At 36.0% G+C, this 18,340-nt stretch overlaps 5 protein-coding genes across 5 annotated transcripts in view; 4 read left to right on the forward strand and 1 right to left on the reverse strand.

The window, feature by feature from the left end:
* The first annotated feature begins 659 nt into the window (after positions 1-659).
* LOC132796214 (uncharacterized) lies at positions 660-1,849 on the forward strand. Its single transcript, XM_060807298.1, has one exon. The coding sequence runs from the start codon at positions 761-763 to the stop codon at positions 1,832-1,834; it is 1,074 nt and encodes a 357-aa protein (XP_060663281.1). The 5' UTR covers positions 660-760; the 3' UTR covers positions 1,835-1,849.
* Positions 1,837-2,618, reverse strand: LOC132796216 (uncharacterized). The gene is made up of 3 exons (XM_060807299.1): positions 2,542-2,618; positions 2,235-2,432; positions 1,837-2,171 (listed from the first exon to the last, which is right to left on the reverse strand). Exons 2-3 carry the CDS (start codon positions 2,415-2,417, stop codon positions 1,860-1,862), a joined length of 495 nt encoding a protein of 164 aa, XP_060663282.1. The 5' UTR covers positions 2,418-2,432; positions 2,542-2,618; the 3' UTR covers positions 1,837-1,859.
* A 151-nt stretch (positions 2,619-2,769) lies between these two features.
* LOC132796217 (iron-sulfur cluster assembly 1 homolog, mitochondrial) lies at positions 2,770-3,977 on the forward strand. Its single transcript, XM_060807300.1, has 5 exons — positions 2,770-2,951; positions 3,062-3,115; positions 3,176-3,251; positions 3,325-3,399; positions 3,465-3,977. The coding sequence occupies exons 1-5, from the start codon at positions 2,868-2,870 to the stop codon at positions 3,566-3,568; spliced, it is 393 nt and encodes a 130-aa protein (XP_060663283.1). The 5' UTR covers positions 2,770-2,867; the 3' UTR covers positions 3,569-3,977.
* A 490-nt stretch (positions 3,978-4,467) lies between these two features.
* The window catches only part of LOC132795952 (chondroitin sulfate glucuronyltransferase), a 32,172-nt gene continuing 18,299 nt past the window's right edge, over positions 4,468-18,340 (forward strand). The window contains exon 1 of the mRNA XM_060806923.1: positions 4,468-5,287. Coding sequence (XP_060662906.1) covers positions 5,066-5,287 — 222 coding nt within the window. The 5' untranslated portion in view covers positions 4,468-5,065. The remainder of the gene's footprint in view (positions 5,288-18,340) is intronic.
* On the forward strand, positions 10,052-11,432 carry LOC132795716 (soma ferritin). The gene is made up of 2 exons (XM_060806582.1): positions 10,052-10,303; positions 10,860-11,432. The coding sequence occupies exons 1-2, from the start codon at positions 10,166-10,168 to the stop codon at positions 11,286-11,288; spliced, it is 567 nt and encodes a 188-aa protein (XP_060662565.1). The 5' UTR covers positions 10,052-10,165; the 3' UTR covers positions 11,289-11,432.

The following is an 18,340-nucleotide window of genomic DNA, read 5'->3' on the forward strand; positions in this document are numbered from 1 at the left end:
AATTAGTGAGAGTTTGGAAATTGCGACGAGGTGGAAAAGAGAGAGAGAGATGAGTAAACTCATTGACTATATATATATAAATATATATATTAATAAAATAAAATTCAAAGAGCATCAAACTACTACTTGCAATATTGCGCCTTATGTATTTAAACAGTTTTTGAAATTAACCAGTGTTGCGCCATTTTCAAGCGATGTCAGTGTTGCCTGTTTGTTATCGATAATCGAAGCAGCACTATCGGAATGCCGCCACCGCTGTTATCGCACGAACGTAAACAAACGGCAACGATCGAAAAATGCTGGTGAGAAGTAGTGAGAGTTTGGAAATTGCGACGAGGTGGAAAAGAAAGAGAGAGATGAGTAAACTCATTGACTATATATATATAAATATATATATTAATACAATAAAATTCAAAGAGCATCAAACTACTACTTGCAATATTGGGCCTTATGTATTTAAACAGTTTTTGAAATTACCAGTGTTGCGCCATTTTCAAGCGATGTCAGTGTTGCCTGTTTGTTATCGATAATCGAAGCAGCACTATCGGAATGCCGCCACCGCTGTTATCGCACGAACGTAAACAAACGGCAACGATCGCAAAATGCTTTGCCAGTGTTGCCTGTTTGTTATCGATAGTCGAAGCAGCACTATCGGAATGCCGCCACCGCTGTTATCGCACGAACGTAAACAAACGGCAACGATCGCAAAATGCTTTGCATTTCAAATTAATAAACAAAGGAAAACTACTACTATGCAGTGATGGAGGCGTATATACGCAACGAGCTGAGTGTCAGCAGCGATCTGACACTCGATGAAGCAGCCACACATTCCGTGAAGCTGCTGCAATGGCTGCTCGATGTCGAGGAACAAATGCAGGAGACGCAACTGGAACTTTGTTATGCGGACATCGAGTGCATGTTCAAGGCGATGTTATATCTCTTCGAGTGTCATACGCGTCATGGCGACGAGCTAGTCGATGCTGTGCTCCAGCAATGCAACAATTCTGCGCCAGCGCGAACTTTCTATGCCAACAGCGAAATGGATCGAGCGCAGTGCATTCAAGCGTTGTGTGTGCGCATTGTGAACGGAACCCGCGAGGGCCACAAGTGGGCACCCATATTGCATCACATGCACAAAGCGTACGCCGATGTGCAGCCCGGCTGGAGCAGCATCAAAGAACTCAACTGGCCACTGGCGTTAGAGGAAAGCAATAAACGGAATCAAACACTCGATGTGGCCAACATGGACCTCAATATGGATGCGTTGCGTATGCGTGCATTGGTGCGACGCATCTTTCGGCTGCCCAGCGTCCAACAGATGCAGACGGCCCTGGAGCGTGGCATGCAACAATTGGACACAGAACTGTGGCTGCAACTTTTTCGCGAGCCCAAACAGAGCATTGTCTACACACGTTGTCGTCTGTTGCGTCAGCTCATCTGTGATCTGCTAGCCGAGGGTGTGACAAATGCCAATCCAGCCACTGCCACCTTTATGCACAACATTTACAGCTTTGTCGCCGAGGGCAATACGACGAATGTGGCACGTTTGTTGCGCTCCTTGATGCATGTGCGTTTTGCCAGCGGACTGAGCAGCTATCTTCTTGCCTATTGGACGCAACAGTTGCCGTATTTACAGCTGGACGATGACATGCAGCTGGCGGAAGAGGCACCTGTGTTGCCTGCTGTGCCGCTCGAGGAGATGCTTTATTTAACACATCTACTGCTCTCACCCAAATCTCCGTGTCGCGCTCAATTTTATGGTGCGCTACGTTCATTGCCAATGCTGCAACGCCTGCGCGACCTGCTCAATAAAGTTGCTTATGTTTATAGTTAAGACTCATTTGTGAATTGTAATGCATTTAATGGCTTGGCAAATATTCGTGTTTGTCGTCGACAATTTTGATAACTTTTTCGCCCTTCTCAGCGAGTATTTCCTCAATGTTGCGCTTGCCATTCAGATCGGTGAACCAATTGAGGTTGTCGGCAATCAAATGATGATTTTGACAACCGCTGCAGGTGACAATAACAACGCCTTGTTTGTAGGCCACCTTTGAAATGGTTTCCATATTCCGACTTTGACATACTTTGCAGGTGTAAATCAATTGCATTTTGGTCTGTAGCTCGGCCAGCGGAATGCTCTTGCTAACCTCTCGTTTATTGCCTTCATCTTGCTAAACCAGGAAGGGGAAGCAAAGCATTACAAGGCGTCATTTATTATTATTTAATCAACTTACAGTTTCGTTGTCATTGAACTTTTGGCTAAAGTTGCAGCTCGTGTGGCACGTGTCTCGTTTGTTGACAATTGCAGCGGCTGTGTTTAGCAAATGATGTTGCCGTTGCACCTGTTGTATAGCATGTCTGCTCGTTAATCTGCTAACGCCAGCATATAATTTGTACATTTGTTTTAAGGCGCTCATTTTTGTGGTGTGCTCCTACAAATAATAATAAACAACAAATATTGAAACGGAAAAACAATTATCGATAACGTAGCAATTAATCGATTACACTAGTATATTAGAAAACTTGTCACGCGTTTATTACTTATTAAATGAAAAGATGTTATGCATTGGTAATGTTTCTTTCAAATTTACTTTATTGTGCTGTATAAATTTTGTAAACTGTTATGAAACCCTCATAATTTGGTATATTTCTGGTATAATTTTTAACGGCTGATGTCACAGCTGTTCGTTATGATGAAATGTAACATAGCCGATAGTATCGCATGTGGGATATCAACTAAACACGATAAACATAAGTAGGTTATGCAACACTGACTCATTTCGTTGTGTTTGGCAACACTTTTCGAAACTTACAGTAGAATTTTTTGTAAGCAAAACAAATTATATAAATCGAGTTACAAATTTAAAATGGCAACACGTGTGGTGGCCACGGCAACAGTGCGTGCCGTCAAAGGACGTAAACTAATACCGACACGAGCCGCCTTAACACTGGTAAGCATTCCGAATCCTGATGAAATACGCGCTCACATTGATGAAGTAACAATTATACATACATGCAACTTGCATATTATTGTTTACACATTTCTGTTATTGTTTTGCAGACACCGGCGGCAGTGCAACGCATCAAGTCTCTGCTACACGATAAGCCAGATGTGGTAAGTGTGGGGGAAGTTGTAAGGGAATTAATCATATGCTTATTGTTCTTGTTCACACAGATCGGTCTTAAGGTTGGCGTGCGTCAACGAGGATGCAATGGACTCTCCTACACACTGGACTATGCCAACACTAAAGGTACGTAGGCATAAACCATAGTGGGTGGCTATTCCATCTAGATAACTTACTATTTTACATATTTCTCAAGCAGATAAAATGGATGAAGAAGTGCTGCAGGATGGCGTCAAGGTGTTTATTGATAAGAAGGCGCAACTCTCATTGTTAGGTAAGTGTAATCAACACCTTATTGTATATTTTTTTCCATTTATAAATCAATAACTCATTTTACAGGCACTGAAATGGATTTTGTGGAATCGAAGCTGTCCAGCGAGTTTGTGTTTAATAATCCCAATATTAAGGGCACCTGTGGCTGCGGCGAATCCTTCAGCATGTAGGGAGAGAGAGAGAGATTAAGAATAGAGAAAAGCATGAGAAGGGATCTCTCTCTCGTTCTGCAAAATCGCACCCGCCTCGCAATAAAACCAAAAACAAAACCTAAATTTAACTAAGTTTATATAGTAGTGTGATTACAGTTTGTTTATTATTATTCCCATTCACAAAATGTTCAATAATCTTTTTTCGGCGTTTATAAGGTGCCCTTGCTCAGATATGAAGCGTTAACTCTATGCTTAAGTTTTGATTTTTTTTTCATTCGCGTAGTTACATTTTAGTTGTACAATTAAATAGCGAAACCTTCTTGACTCTGTTCTTAGGTTATAATTGTTATTTATAATAACATAATGCGAATGTATGTAAATTAGCAAGTATATAGTTGAAATACAATAATTAAATAATGTGCACAGAGTTTGTTTATTAAAAGATGTTAAAACAGTGATACAAAATAAAAATAAATTAGAATACTCTTTCGCTGCGAAGAGCATTCAGTAGTCAGCATGGCTAATCAAGGAACAGCGCTGTTAACGCAAACAGAGCAACGCAAAATTGATCTAACATTACAGCGCTGTTAACAGATCGGCAAGTTTGGTACGTTTAACATAAAGACAGTATGCACATTCCATTAACATGCATTAAATAATGCATTAAATCTTTACAGAGTCTCTGAAAACCATAATTTTTTTTTTAATATTTTCATTACACAAACATACATGCCAAGCATTAATTTTATTTTGATGATGCGATCAAGTGCAGCATACCACAGACCACTTTAACATAACAGAGCATTTGCAGCTAGCCTAACAGCCGGCTAACAGAACAAGGTACGCTGTTAGACGACAGAAAAAAAGTGCGAAACGAATGCAGATCCCATTTTTTTACGTTACGCGGTGTGCGGCGGGCCAGGCGGCGCTTGTTTGCGCTTGTTCAATTGCTCTTTGGTGTTTATTTTTTTTTTGTTACTGATACATTTCGTAGCGCGTCTTGGAAATAACGAATAATAAATGAATATAGTGTGTAGTGTTTGTTTATGTGTTTTATGGTATTTAAATATGCCTTGTGTGCTTGTGAATTTGTGGTAAAAATGCGCCAAAAAGCAAACATCGGCTTTACTTCGACAACAACAACAATAACGAAACCCAAGTGCGTGCAGCACAGCAACAACAAGCAGAACAAGAACGGTGCGAAGCTAATGCCAAAATTAGCCGGTATAGTCAGAGCACTTGTTTGAGTTCTCTCTCCTCGCTTATCGCAAAAAAACCAAAAAAAAAGCCGAAAAAAATATCGAACATAAAATCGAAATCGAAACGGAGCAGCAACAAGTCCAGCCAGCCAACGTAAAAGAAGAAGAAGAAGAAGCAACAGTGCGTACAACAAAATGTACACATGACAACAACAACATCGAGCATCCTGTATGTGTATGTGTTGTGTGCGCGCGAGTGCGTGTGTGTGTATGTGAGTTGATTTTTGCCACACGCCTGGTGGAGGAGGGGGAAAAGATGCGTAAACTGTCATCGTCGTTGAGTCGCAATCATTATTTTGTGATTGGCTTGGCCCTGGGCCTGGTGCTCAGCTGTTGCATACCGCAGGACATTAGGCAGCTGGTGCAGCAGGAGGAATGCCCACAGGAGGTGGCCGAGAATTTGCTCATCGAACGTTTTGGCCAGGACTTTGAGCCGCATTTGAATTTGATCAGTAAGCCGCTGTCGGCTAAAAAGCCGGTAAGTCTACACACACACACCCAAACACTCTCAATCCACCCCCATTCTCATGCTCTCTTACGGACACTCTCTCACTCTCTCTCCTACAAAAACCAATTGATCTTGCTCTCGCAAAAAATTCTAGTACGAATTTTGTGACTTGCACGTGGGCCACGCGCCAATCAGAGAGCAGCAAATGCCAAATCGAAGAGAGAGCATGTGTGTGCAAAAAGAGAGCGCAATTGAGCCCCTCAATATGACACATATACTACACACGTATGCAAATGTCTGTGTGTGTGTGTGCGAGTTGTGTGCGCTTTGCAGTGGTATTTGTGCACATGGCTCATTATATGAAGCAATTTATTGACCTTCTGGCTTATCGTATTTCGCTTTCGTACTTCGCCTTTTCCTCATTTCGGGTAGGAACCACACTTCTTTGTATGTGTGTGTGTACGTGTGTATTTAGATCGTCAGCGCAGACGTCATTTTTTTTGTTGTTATTTCAATAGCCTGTTGTTATCATGGGCTAAGTTTGTACGTTATGACTTGGCCCGCTGAAGACGTGCAAGCAGCGTGAGTCCAATGGCCAACAACGAGAATGACAACCACTACTTGCTTTGCTAGTCGCTTCTAGGCAATTAGCACCCGGCGCGCAGTAGCAGCAACAGCAACAGCATGCGCAACCGACATCACAGTTTGAGAGTCACTGTGGAATGTATGTTAGCAGTCGGTCAGTTACATTTAATTGCGATTCGAAAAAATGTGCGAATTTTTCGCCTCGTTTGCACAAAAATTTGAGCAGCTCTGCCACATAAAAAAAAGTACAACAAAAAAAAATCCGAATATAAAATGAACTGAATTGCAAAAAAAAAACAACTTATAAAACATACGATGAGCAAAAATTCCACTGGCGCGCGCATAAATTACATTTAAATAAATAAACGCATTTCAATTGTAAACCAGAGTCTCGAGTAAATAACCGTTAACTGATACATGCATCATGCCACACGTAAATAAATACATATGTACATTTGTGTGTGTGTGTGTATGTACATGTGTACCATAATAAATCGAACGCAGCACAATTTATTGAATTAAATAAGAGTAAACATTAAAATCGATTCAATGTTGATATACTCTACGCGAGGATCTACTTCGATCAAATGAAACGCGTGGAATGGAACATTATATTTGCCGCAAATATGTGGAATGAAACATCATCATTGAAAAAGCTTGTAACTTATTTACTTATTTACTTTAAATAAATTTGTTGTAAAGTAATTGGAAAATTTCAAGTTATGACTATCATAATTTGTAAGCTAGAAAATATAGCATAAGAATATTAGATTGAAAGAAGCACTAAAATTGAAATAAGTTTGATTTAAACCAACTAAAAAAGAACTAATGATAAGTTCACAATAATTCAGATTCATCTAGGGAAATAAACACTTTTGTGTTTAATGATTTCCTCCTCTGAAATACAAATAACATATATGTTAGGGTATCCAATTGATGGCTAGAACTTTTATCAATTCTTTCTTGAATTCTCAACAATTTTTTTTTTGTACGTTGTGCGATTTGCTTTCGTTTGTCTTTCGATTTTTCAGTTAACAATGCAAACGTTTGCGTTTTAATTAAATAAAGTAACAAAACAAGACCAACAAAAAAAAAGAGTGAAGAAAAAAAAAGATTATTAACTTGATAAATTTTTGGTGTGGAACTCCGGAGGCGAGCGATAATGGATAACGTCCAATTGGCTGCCGAGTTTTCGTGGCCATAAAAAAGAAACCAAACAAAAGAGAAGAATATGTTAATGTAAAGAAATAAAATGCAAAACGATCGGCAGTCGGGCATTAAGCTAATTTGATGATTTCGACGATCAAATTATTGTGGCATCAATTCAATTAGCGTGACGAATTCGTTTAGAAAAAAGCTTAACGATGTGCTGAAGAATAATGTTGTAAAGAAATCCATAATTTAAATGAAAAAAATATTGTCTACAATTTTGTTTGTTCACTTCACAAAATTTCCAGACTTTTTTGATTGTCAATCGCTTAAGCAAGCTTTTGGAAAAATCAGTTTATAAACATTCCATACAATTTTGTTTGTTCACTTAGGAATAATCAAGTAAGAAAGCTACAGTCGAGTGTACTCGACTCTAAGATACCCGCTACCCATTTTGAATAAAAGCAATATATTTTGCCGCATTATTCTCAAAATATACCGAATATACTGCAAAATTACTAAAAATATACCGAATGATATATTTGGTAAAATTTGAAACAAACTTGATCTGCGTGCAAACATAACAAATGCTGTCGAAAAAAGTTATAACCCTATCTCTTATAGTCTCTGAGATCCAGTGTTTCATATGGACGGACGGACAGACGGACATGGCTAGATCGTCTCGGCTGTTGACGCTGATCAAGAATATATACTTTAAAGGGTCGGAGATGCCTCCTTCTACTTGTTACATACATTTCCTGCCGGCACAAAGTTATAATACCCTTCTACCCTATGGGTAGCGGGTATAAAAAGATCAAAGATCAAAGCTTAAGATCAAACTGATCGAAAGAACAGTTTATAAACATTTTGGCAGTAGCTATTTTATTGACAATCATTTTAGTGTTTTTCATGCATAAATATTTGTGCAGCAATTTTAGGCTCTTTCTCAATCATCATTCATTCATATAGAGACGGGAGTTGTTTGACTTGGCATTAGAAGCAGCTTATAGAGTAGAGTATGTAGAATGCTGTCGCATTTCGTTTTCGTTGAAACTTGAAACGCAACTCGTGACTTTTGGATGGGTCACAGTTCAAAGTGCTGATCCGACCGTTGTGATTTCACTTTTGTTTCTTGCTTTGTCGTCGTTATTATTATTATTTTTCTTCTTTTTTTTTTTTTTACTGTGCCGGGCACTTAGTCAGACACACACTCTTACGTATTGCGTGTGTTTACTTAGGCAACAACAACAACAACAACAACACAGCTACAACAACAACATTTAACAATGTTGCGCGCGTTAAGTAAACTCTCAGTTATTGTCATTTATTAAGTGAATGGAAAACGACTTTTTGCTCAAGTCTCTTTTTTTTTGTCTACGAACGAGTTTCAAATATACAATATTATCTGTAGTGCTGTCTCGCTCTGTTTTTTTGCTATCCTATCTCGCTCTTTCTCTTTGCGAGTAACTAACTTACGCACATTAAACACTCGTGGCCCATAAAGTTGAAATAATAAAGGCATAAAAACATTAATTTTAAGCATCGGTAGTTGCACGAAACGCAAATCATCGTCAAAGTCTGAACTTTTTGGTTTTTTTTTTGAGCATTGACCAAATGACTGGAACTAAAAATACATAAGTACCGCACTTTGTGATTTTAATTCAAAAAAAAAAAAAACAATAAACACAGGTGGTCAGTTCCATTCCATTGCACATTTGCATGTAGCTGTTGTCCAGCAGCAGGCACAGCTGTTATCGATAACTAGTCTCGAGCTTATGTTGCTTCAATCAATTTAAGTCTACTTCCTGTTTCTATTGTTTCTGTGATCGATAGCACATATTAAAGATTAGAAATGTTATTAAAGTGCACCCTGTAGTTAACTACCTGTTATCGGTAACTGGTTTTATCGTTTGCACTAATGTTACTTCAATCAATTTGAGTGTACTTCCTGTTGTTTTTGTTTTTGCTATCGATAAAACATATAAGGGATTATAAATGTAATTAAACTGCACCCTGTAGCTAACTACCTGTTATCGATAACTGGTTTTATCATTTGCACCAATGTCAACTCAATCAATTTGAGTGTACTTCCTGTTGTTTTTGTTTTTTGCTATCGATAAAACATATTCGGGATTACAAATGTAATTAAACTGCGCCCTGTAGTTATCAACCTGTTATCGATAACTATTTTTAATAATTTTACTTCAATCTACTTCCTGTTTCTATTGAGTTTGCTATCGGTAACGCAAAGTAGAGATTAGAAATGTTATTAAAGTACACCCTCTAGCTATCTACCTGTTATCGATAACTATTTTTTACCGTTTGCGCTAATGTCACTTCAATCAATTTGAGTGTACTTCCTGTTGTTTTTGTTTTTGCTATCGATAAAGGGACTATAAAAGTAATTAAACTGCACCCTGTAGTTATCTACCTGTTATCGATAACTATTTGTTATAATTTTACTTCAATCAACTTCCTGTTTCTATTGTGTTTGCTATCGGTAACGCAAAGTAGAGATTATAAATGTTACTAAAGTACACCCTCTAGCTATCTACCTGTTATCGATAACTATTTTTTACCATTTGCGCTAATGTCACTTCAATCAATTTGAGTGTATATTCTGTTTTTATTGTTTCTGAAATGCAACTTAAATGCATCAAAGCTACTAATCGAAAGCAGTTGTGTAGTTAATCTGTTATCGATAACTAGTTTCGATCACTTAAAGAGCATAGACGCTAATTTTGATCCAATCAATGAGTTCCCCGTAAAAAGTTTATAAACAAAAAAAATAAAACTGGTTTTTACAGCATTATAATTGTTATCGATAAATGATTTTGTTCAGTTTCACCATAAAAACTGCTTTGAAACTACTCTCATTCTATTTCTTGCTGAATTCGACTTTTGCTGATCAATAAATTAATGTTGAGATTTTAAATTCTTCAAATATGAAAGCTGTAGCTATGTTGCTTTTATCGATAACTGCTTTTGACATATGGATAAGGTTTTTTTTTAGGGAAGGAAATGATATTTATTTTGTTGCGTTTGACGTAGTAACTCAGCAGTCAGATAGCAAATTGAACAGACAAAAAAACGAACATACAAAATTTTAAATTCTTGAATGTTTCTTCGTCAAAATTTTGGTGTGAGAATTTGGTTTAGCGGTTAGACTAGGAAATGGCGAATTATTGTTGTCGTTTGTGGGCGCGTCAAATGTGCATGATTATGCGTCAGAATTTCGCAAAAAGTTGCGAACAGAAACTGAACGATCAGATCAATATGGAGCTAAAGGCATGCCATCAATATTTGGCCATGGTGAGGAAAAGAATGTGCTTGATATGAAAGTTAATATTATGACAGTAGAGCTTTTAACTATAGAGTAGAAGGAGTATTACAAATACTTGTCAAATTTGGGACTGCGTTACGTATAGTTCAAGTACTTGTAGTCAGGGGCTTTTCTATATAAATGTAATTTACGTCTGCATAAAGTATTTTCAATAATAGTGAGGGCCGTCTGGCTGTCTGTCCATGTAAGCGGAATTTACGACTGCGTAAAGTATTTTGAAAAAAAAAGTTATAATCATAGTTCATTTGAAAGAAGTTTATGTCTGAGTAAAGTATTGTGTTCAATCCGTCTCGCTGTCCGTCCGTCACTTTGAACTCCTAGATACGAAACATTATAGGATCTTTTTTGTTCGTTCCTTCTTTGTATGTTCGAATTTTGTTACTAGAAAATAATTGCATATTAAAGCTTGCTGTTTAAAAAGAAAAAGCCTTGAAATTTGATATGCACAAAATTCGATAGTTTCACACAGTCTAGCACACTCGACCGCAACTGATTTCATTTCGTTTTGTCAACTTTTGAGGTTAGGCATTTCACTTTGATCGCGCCGATGTCAGTTCGCCGGGTTTGCACAGCTTCTTGCTGAAGGCCAGTGGCGAGGAGCGTGAGCATGCCGAGAAGATAATGAAGTATATGAATAAACGTGGCGGTCAGATTGTGCTCAGTGCGGTGCCAGAGCCGTTGCCCTGCTTCCAGGATAGTTTGGCCGCCTTGAAGCATGCGTTGCAAATGGAGCTGGAGGTGAATCAACATCTGTTGGATGTCCACGCGTTGGCCAGCAAGGAGAACGATCCCAATCTCTGTGATTTCATTGAGGCGAACTTTTTGCAGGAGCAAGTCGATGGCCAAAAGGTCTTGGCCGATCTCATACGCCAGCTGGAGCGTGCCCACGATGATCTTGGCGATTATTTGTTCGACAAGTATTTAATTAATGGTGGCATGCATGGTGGCAAATAGCGGAGAGAACAGAACAAAACAGAACGGAACAGAATAGAACAGAGCGCAGCATTTTGATTTGTCTTTCGCATATTTTGTTTAAACTAAAACTTGTTATCAGGCGGAGCGAGTTGTCTAAAAATAAACGCGCACTCTTATCAATTAGTACTATACGAATACATGACTGCATAGCACTTGGCTTTTGACAGGCGAATACCCCCTTTTAATGAAAGGCACTTCGGCAAACGCGAAATGCGAAACGCGATTGTCATGCTGTCAGAAGATCAACTGGTCAAATGATCGACTTATCAGCTGAGGCAAAGCTCCTCCTCCTCCTCCTTCTTCCAAACACATTAAAGTTGGGATCAATGGCCGAATTCTTCTTGATTTTTGTGTGTGTTTCAAAGCTCTACAAATTAAGCGAAAGCTGCTTCATGAAAGTTCATTTACCTTGAACTTTCAACTACAGCTAATAAATCAATTTGTTTGTTAATATTTATAAACCACATGTTAAAACAAGTAATTGTATTGTTTATTGACGCAAAGCTCCTCCTTCTTCCAAACATATCAAAGTTGCAAAAGGCTCGCAGACACATGGGATCAATGGCGGAATTGTTCTTGCTCTACAAATTAAGCGAAAGCTTATTGTTTATTGTAAAACTGGCTCAATAAGAGAATTGTTATTGATTTTTGCGGTCAAAAACTCTTAAATTAAGTGAAAGCTGCGCCATAAAAGTGCTTTTAATAGCCAAGTATAAGAAAAAGATTTATTTATTACTTTCGTTAATAAAATGTTAAAGAAGCTGATATTTTGTGTCAGCGATAATTTGATTTATTATTATTATTATTGAGTTTTGCGCTCAACAGTTTTTAAATTAAGCGAAAGCTGCGTTGTAAAGATAATACTTTATTTATTAGAAAAACAAAATAATGTATCTGTTATAAAGTTAGTAGCGTGCTAATATATGATTTTCTATTAGGTAGTGACTGGATTTTTAGCAATCAACTTTGCTCATTTTGTAGATAGTTTAAGAAAATAAAGTTTTGCAATAGAAGCTTTCTTCGCTTTCTTTCTATTACATTTGCTTAAATTGTTCAGCAGTTAAACTGTTTTCAATTTGAGCTATATATTTTTTCTCTTGCTAGCAGCTTTAAAGCTGCTAAAAGCTCTCAGTCAAAAGTTATTGGTTTTCTTAGCGATTCTCAAAGATCGAAAGCTTTTACGTACATATCATTAAATCCGTGACAAGCACAAGATCTTCAAGATTTTTGAATGAAGACTCCCGCAGTTGATATTATTTTTGATTTGGATTGCATTTTCACCCCAATAACAACAAGAACAAGAACAAGAACAACTAGAGGCAAAGTTAAGTGCAACTATTGAGCCAGCTTTTGCTGTTTGCCTTAATTGAAAAGCGCGTCGCATTTCCGGCTTAAGACCCACATATTTACGATTCTATATATACACACTATATCTAAATACACACACATTTATAGATCTGCATAAGTGGGTAGCGATGTGTGTGTGTGTGTGTGTGTTTGTGCTCGGTCTCAATTAATTGTCATAAGCGCGAGACTTGACCGACCCAGCGATTTTTTTAAAACGAGGCAACGATCCACCGGTTGCAACCACACACACACACACACACAACAAACCACCCTGCAACACCGATCTATACACTGACAGAAAAATAAAGCTCTAAAATCAAAAATTTTATCTTGAGTACTGAGAATTTGTTTTGCCAAAAGTATGAAAATCTGTTCCTAGATGAGTAAAATTTTTATCATTGGAAAAGCTTTTCTTTCCGCACGTTCAACAAATTTTAGAGTGACCGTTTTTGGCAACCTTTATAATCCTAAATTTGGCACGGTTACACAGAAAACTTTATGGCCACATCACTCAAATATTTGGCTATTAAGATGTTAAATATAATTATTAAAAAAAACAGATGAAATCATATTCATTGTCTATTTCTATAATATCTCAAATTTCATATTCGTTTTCTTATATGGAGTGCTTAGGGTTTGAAAACCTTTGGCAAAATATCAAGCTATATATTTAAGATCACAAAGCTTATTATACGATTTAAAAATATAAACAAATTTTACTTCGTTTCTTTTTTCGGAACAATAAAATTATGCTGTTTACTATTATTAGAAATAAAACTATTCATTTATAATATTAGTTTTTCGTTGTATTATATCTAATATTAAATACTAAATTTGATGGGGAATTTAATTCCGATTTTCGATTGATTTAAGAATTTTACTACCTGAGTTCTTATTTTGATAAAATTGATGTTCGTAAATTGAATTTACTTATGTTAAGATGAAAGTACCTTATGTTAGAAACTAGTCGGATTTTTCTCAGTGTAGTCACTAGTATCTAGCATTTATGTGTCTAGCATCGCTCGCGCACTTGTTTCAATTAAGATTTGTCAAATCCAATGCAATGTCCCCCCACAGACTCAAAGCATTGAAAACGAACTGAGATTGAGATTGAGACACATGCTATAGCAATATATTGTGTATCATTCCATTTACACGTACTTAACGATATCCACACAGACATCGCTTGCTTATATAGAATAATAACTAGCTGTAAAAGCATAGAAATATGGCTCGAAAACATGCGATTGAATGTGAATTAAAATTCATGAAAATGCTTTTGGAATTTTTAATTGAATTTGTTCCAAATCGAATGCAATTTTAATGTTTGAATTATTTAAGAATGAATGAATGCTCATAAATTTTGCTTGTTGGTAATTTCTTGCAAGGAAGAAAAATAAAAGAAGCATATAGCAAATCAAACATTTTTGTAGAGTGACTAAGTTGGAAATAAAGTACGTTTGCTTAACTTCGCTCTGTTTGCAAGTGAGTTAAGTGTCGTAAAACTCTAAAGAGCAAAAATGTTATTCAAACACAATTAACATGCATAAAAAGTGCAAATATTTTGATATTCATAAATACTTTTGTGATTACAACAACGGATAAGCTCAGGTTACTCTGGCACAGATAAAAAGCCAAATCAAATGTTGAAATTGCATCTGTATTTTTTGATGGATGATGATGAGTCAGTGACCCGCTCGATTACGATTACGAATATGAATACGAGTACTTGTATTCATTCATAAGGCCCTTGGTATAATATGGGCCATATAATACACAAGGTGCTCGACGACAGAAAAACAAACAAGTAAGAAATCTACAGTTGAGTGTGCTCGGCTGTGAGATACCCGCTACCCATTTTGAATAAAAGCAAAATAGTGCGGTTTATCAAATATACCAAATAATTTGCCACAAATACTAAAATATACTAAATAGTATATGTGATACATTCGAAATATACCACAAAGTGCAAAATATGCCAAATAATATACCACAAGATGATAAAATATACTAAATAGTATATGTGATACATTCGAAATATACCATAAAGCACAAAATATACCAAATAATATACCACAAATACTAAAATATACTAAATAATGTATGCGATACATTCAAAATATACCATAAAGTGCAAAATATACCAAATAATATACCACAAATACTAAATAATATATGTGATACATTCAAAATACAACATAAAGTGCAAAATATACCAAATAATATACCACAAGATGCTAAAATATACTAGAGACTATATGCAACATTCAAAATATGCCAGATATCGCAAAATATACCAAACAATATACCGCATAAAAACTTAAATTTACCGAATTCCATATTTTTTATGAATTGTCATACTCAAAGTATACCAATGAGGTCAAAATATACCAAATTTTTATTAGATCGCAACTCTTAAGAATCATAAATACAACACTTATTATTGTCTGTACCAAAATTCGAGACTCTAGTTTCGATTTTTGTTGATTTGCGGGGGCGGTTGTGGGCGTGGCAAAACTTTGAAACAAACTTCGTATGCATCCAACCATTAAAAGTTCTGTCGAAACAAAATTATATCTCTTTCTCTTATAGTCTCTGAGATTTAGGTGTTCATACGAACGGACAGACAGACAGACAGACGGACAGAACTGACGCTGATCAAGAGGACTACATATAGTTGATACGGTCGGAAATGTCTTCTTCTGCCTGTCACAAAGTTATAATACCCTTCTACTCTTTGAGTAGCGGGTATAGAAAAACTTAATCTTTCAACTTATTACACCAACGACAACAACAACAATGAAAACTGAACCCAAATCTAATAAAAAATTATAGACAGTCAACTATGATTTTGAGTCATTCACTGACTGCAAAATTGTAAATGTGAACTGGAGAATGTATCTATCGATTTAATTTTGTTTTTGTGCTGGCCACAACCTGAATAAATAAACATCATTCAATATCAATGTTTAATTAAATTATTTCTCAAATGAAAATTGAAAATATTTTGTTGTTTTTTTTTGTCGTTTGTCATTGGTGACGTTGCTGCTTTACTGCTTATATTGATAAGCAAGCATTCAATACATAAAATGTGTGCTGATAACGAGGCGTGAAAATGTGCCTACTTGTTGTAAATACAGTTAGTTTTGCACCTACAAAACAGAGAGAGAGAGAAACAAAAAATGAAACTATCAATCGAAATCCACGATGAGCAATCATCATTGACATCGCTCAACGCTTTTTGCTTTTTGCTTTTGTTGGGTTTCACTTCCCCTTACGTCACAAGGTTGTCGGGTTTCAGTTCAGTTGCTTATCAAAAAGTGTCCAACGAACACGATTCGCTGAACAAATCAAATTTATTGAGAGAGTTACAAGCCACATGCTACCTCCTTTATTTTTGTATTCCAATTAGTTATTAATTACTATTAATCAATAAGCAAAATATGTTAAATAAATTCTGTAATTGTAGAAAGAGCAGTTTTATTTGGAATCAAATTCCCATAGGGTTTTATTTAATGGCAGAAATTTATAAAAAAAAATGAATAAGTTTTAAAAATACAAAAAAAAACTTGTTTCGTAGGCAATTCCAATGAGAGATTTATTAATTTTCATGAATGAGAGAAAAGTATGTAAAAAACCATATTATTGAATTCCAGAAATATTGGAGGTATATTTGCATTCTAAAGCAAATTCCAATGAGAATTTATTTACGATTAAAAAATGGCAGAAATTTAAGAAATTTATATGAAATGAATTTTCTTTACAAGTTGGGATTGATTTACGATAATGAATTCCAGAAATTTATTTAAAATATACTAACTACTATATTTAGTAGATCAATATACTATTACATAAAAAATATTCAATAAAACAACGAATAATAAATTATAGAGATGTAAATTCATAAATTCATACATTCTTTAAATCTAATTCTAGATTCATCCTTCAGTTTTTTTTTAATCTTTTGCAAACTGATCTGATCTCTTCTTATTACAGTTGAGCTCGCTGAAAATTTATTTTTTGTGTTTTTTTTTACTAAACGCTGACAGGTGTTTTACTATCTTATTACACAAGAAAGCAAGAAAACTGAGAAAGACAAAAATGTATTTCGGGATTCCCCAGCGCAGAAGAGATTAAAAAAAGGTGTTATATATTTCATCGTCATAAAAATACAATAAATTAGAAACAACGCCAAATATATAAAGCTCAATAAATTAAAATTTGAAAAAGGAAGTCAATAATATTTTTGTTATCGCGTTCATAATAAATAATTCACACCTGATTTGCAGATCTTATTGCACTTCTAAATTTAGTTAAATTTGGTTAAATGGCATTGAGTTGAAAGTGTTTTTTCCCCCGCCCGCACTTGTTGACTCAGCATCATCGTAATTCGTATGAAACTGCTAAATGCCAAAGTAAATTCACAATTCTCCTCTAGCTTTCGAAGGCAATCAATAATTTCATTCGATTTTTGTTTTTGCTTTTGGTGAAATTCAACGAATTTTTAATGCATCATTTTCCTGTATAAACACACATGTACTTTTGGAAGAAAAAACAAGTAAGAAAGCTACAGTCGAGTGTACTCGACTGTGAGATACCCGCTACCCATTTTGAATAAAAGCAATGTATTTTGCGGTATTATTCTCAAAATATACTAAATATACTACAAAAATACTAAAAATATACCAAATGGTATATTTGGTATATCGATATAGTACCGCATTCAAAATATACCATAGACGGTACAATATACCAAATTTTCAGGAATCATAACTACTATAGTTATTATTAAATTAGTAGTAAATTCACAATTCTAGCTTTAAAATTACGTTTGTTCTTCGACTTTTTTGATTTGCGGGGGCGGAAGTGGGCGTGGCAAAAATTTGAAATAAACTTGATCTGCGTGCAAACATAACAAATGCTGTCGAAAAAAAATTATAGCTCTATCTCTTATAGTCTCTGAGATCTAGGTGTTCATACGGACGGACGGACAGACGGACATGGCTATATCGTCTCGGCTGTTGACGCTGATCAAGAATATATATACTTTATAGGGTCAGAGATGCCTTCTTCTACCTGTTACATACATTTCCTGTCGGCACAAAGTTATAATACCCTTCTACCCTATGGGTAGCGGGTATAAAAATGGATTTTCATGTGAACTAAATAGACTCCGGGGCGTAGTCAATTTTTGTGGTTTTTCGCCAAAAAAAAAAAAGGAAAAAGAAAACAAAACAAATATTGTTTAAACACATCGTGAGCAGGTGTGTATACTCAGATATTTACACAATTAATTGTGTGTAGATTTGCGAGTTGCTTTTGCCTTTTTGCCTGCCATCTTTAGCCGCAATTTCAGCACAAGGTCATCGACGGGTTAACGCGGCTAACAGCATCGATGCCGACGGGAGGGTTATTGGGGTGCATTGGCCAAGTTATTATCTCTTCTCTCATCTCCTCTCTTTACTCAAACGCATCTCTGTCTCAGTGTGCAATACAAAACAAGTAAAGCAATTGCTGAATTGATTTCTCAATTATATAATATGCAACATCGTTGTTGCCCCAGTGAACTGCTCTTTATGCCCTTTGCACCTTGTTGTACCCTGTAAAACGAGCAGCATGATGAAGTGGCATGCTTTATTTTGCATATTTCAATAGCTAAATCATTGAGTGTTTAAAGCTTTGTT

This window comes from Drosophila nasuta, chromosome X (assembly GCF_023558535.2).
Source record: "Drosophila nasuta strain 15112-1781.00 chromosome X, ASM2355853v1, whole genome shotgun sequence".
Taxonomy (NCBI): domain Eukaryota; kingdom Metazoa; phylum Arthropoda; class Insecta; order Diptera; family Drosophilidae; genus Drosophila; species Drosophila nasuta.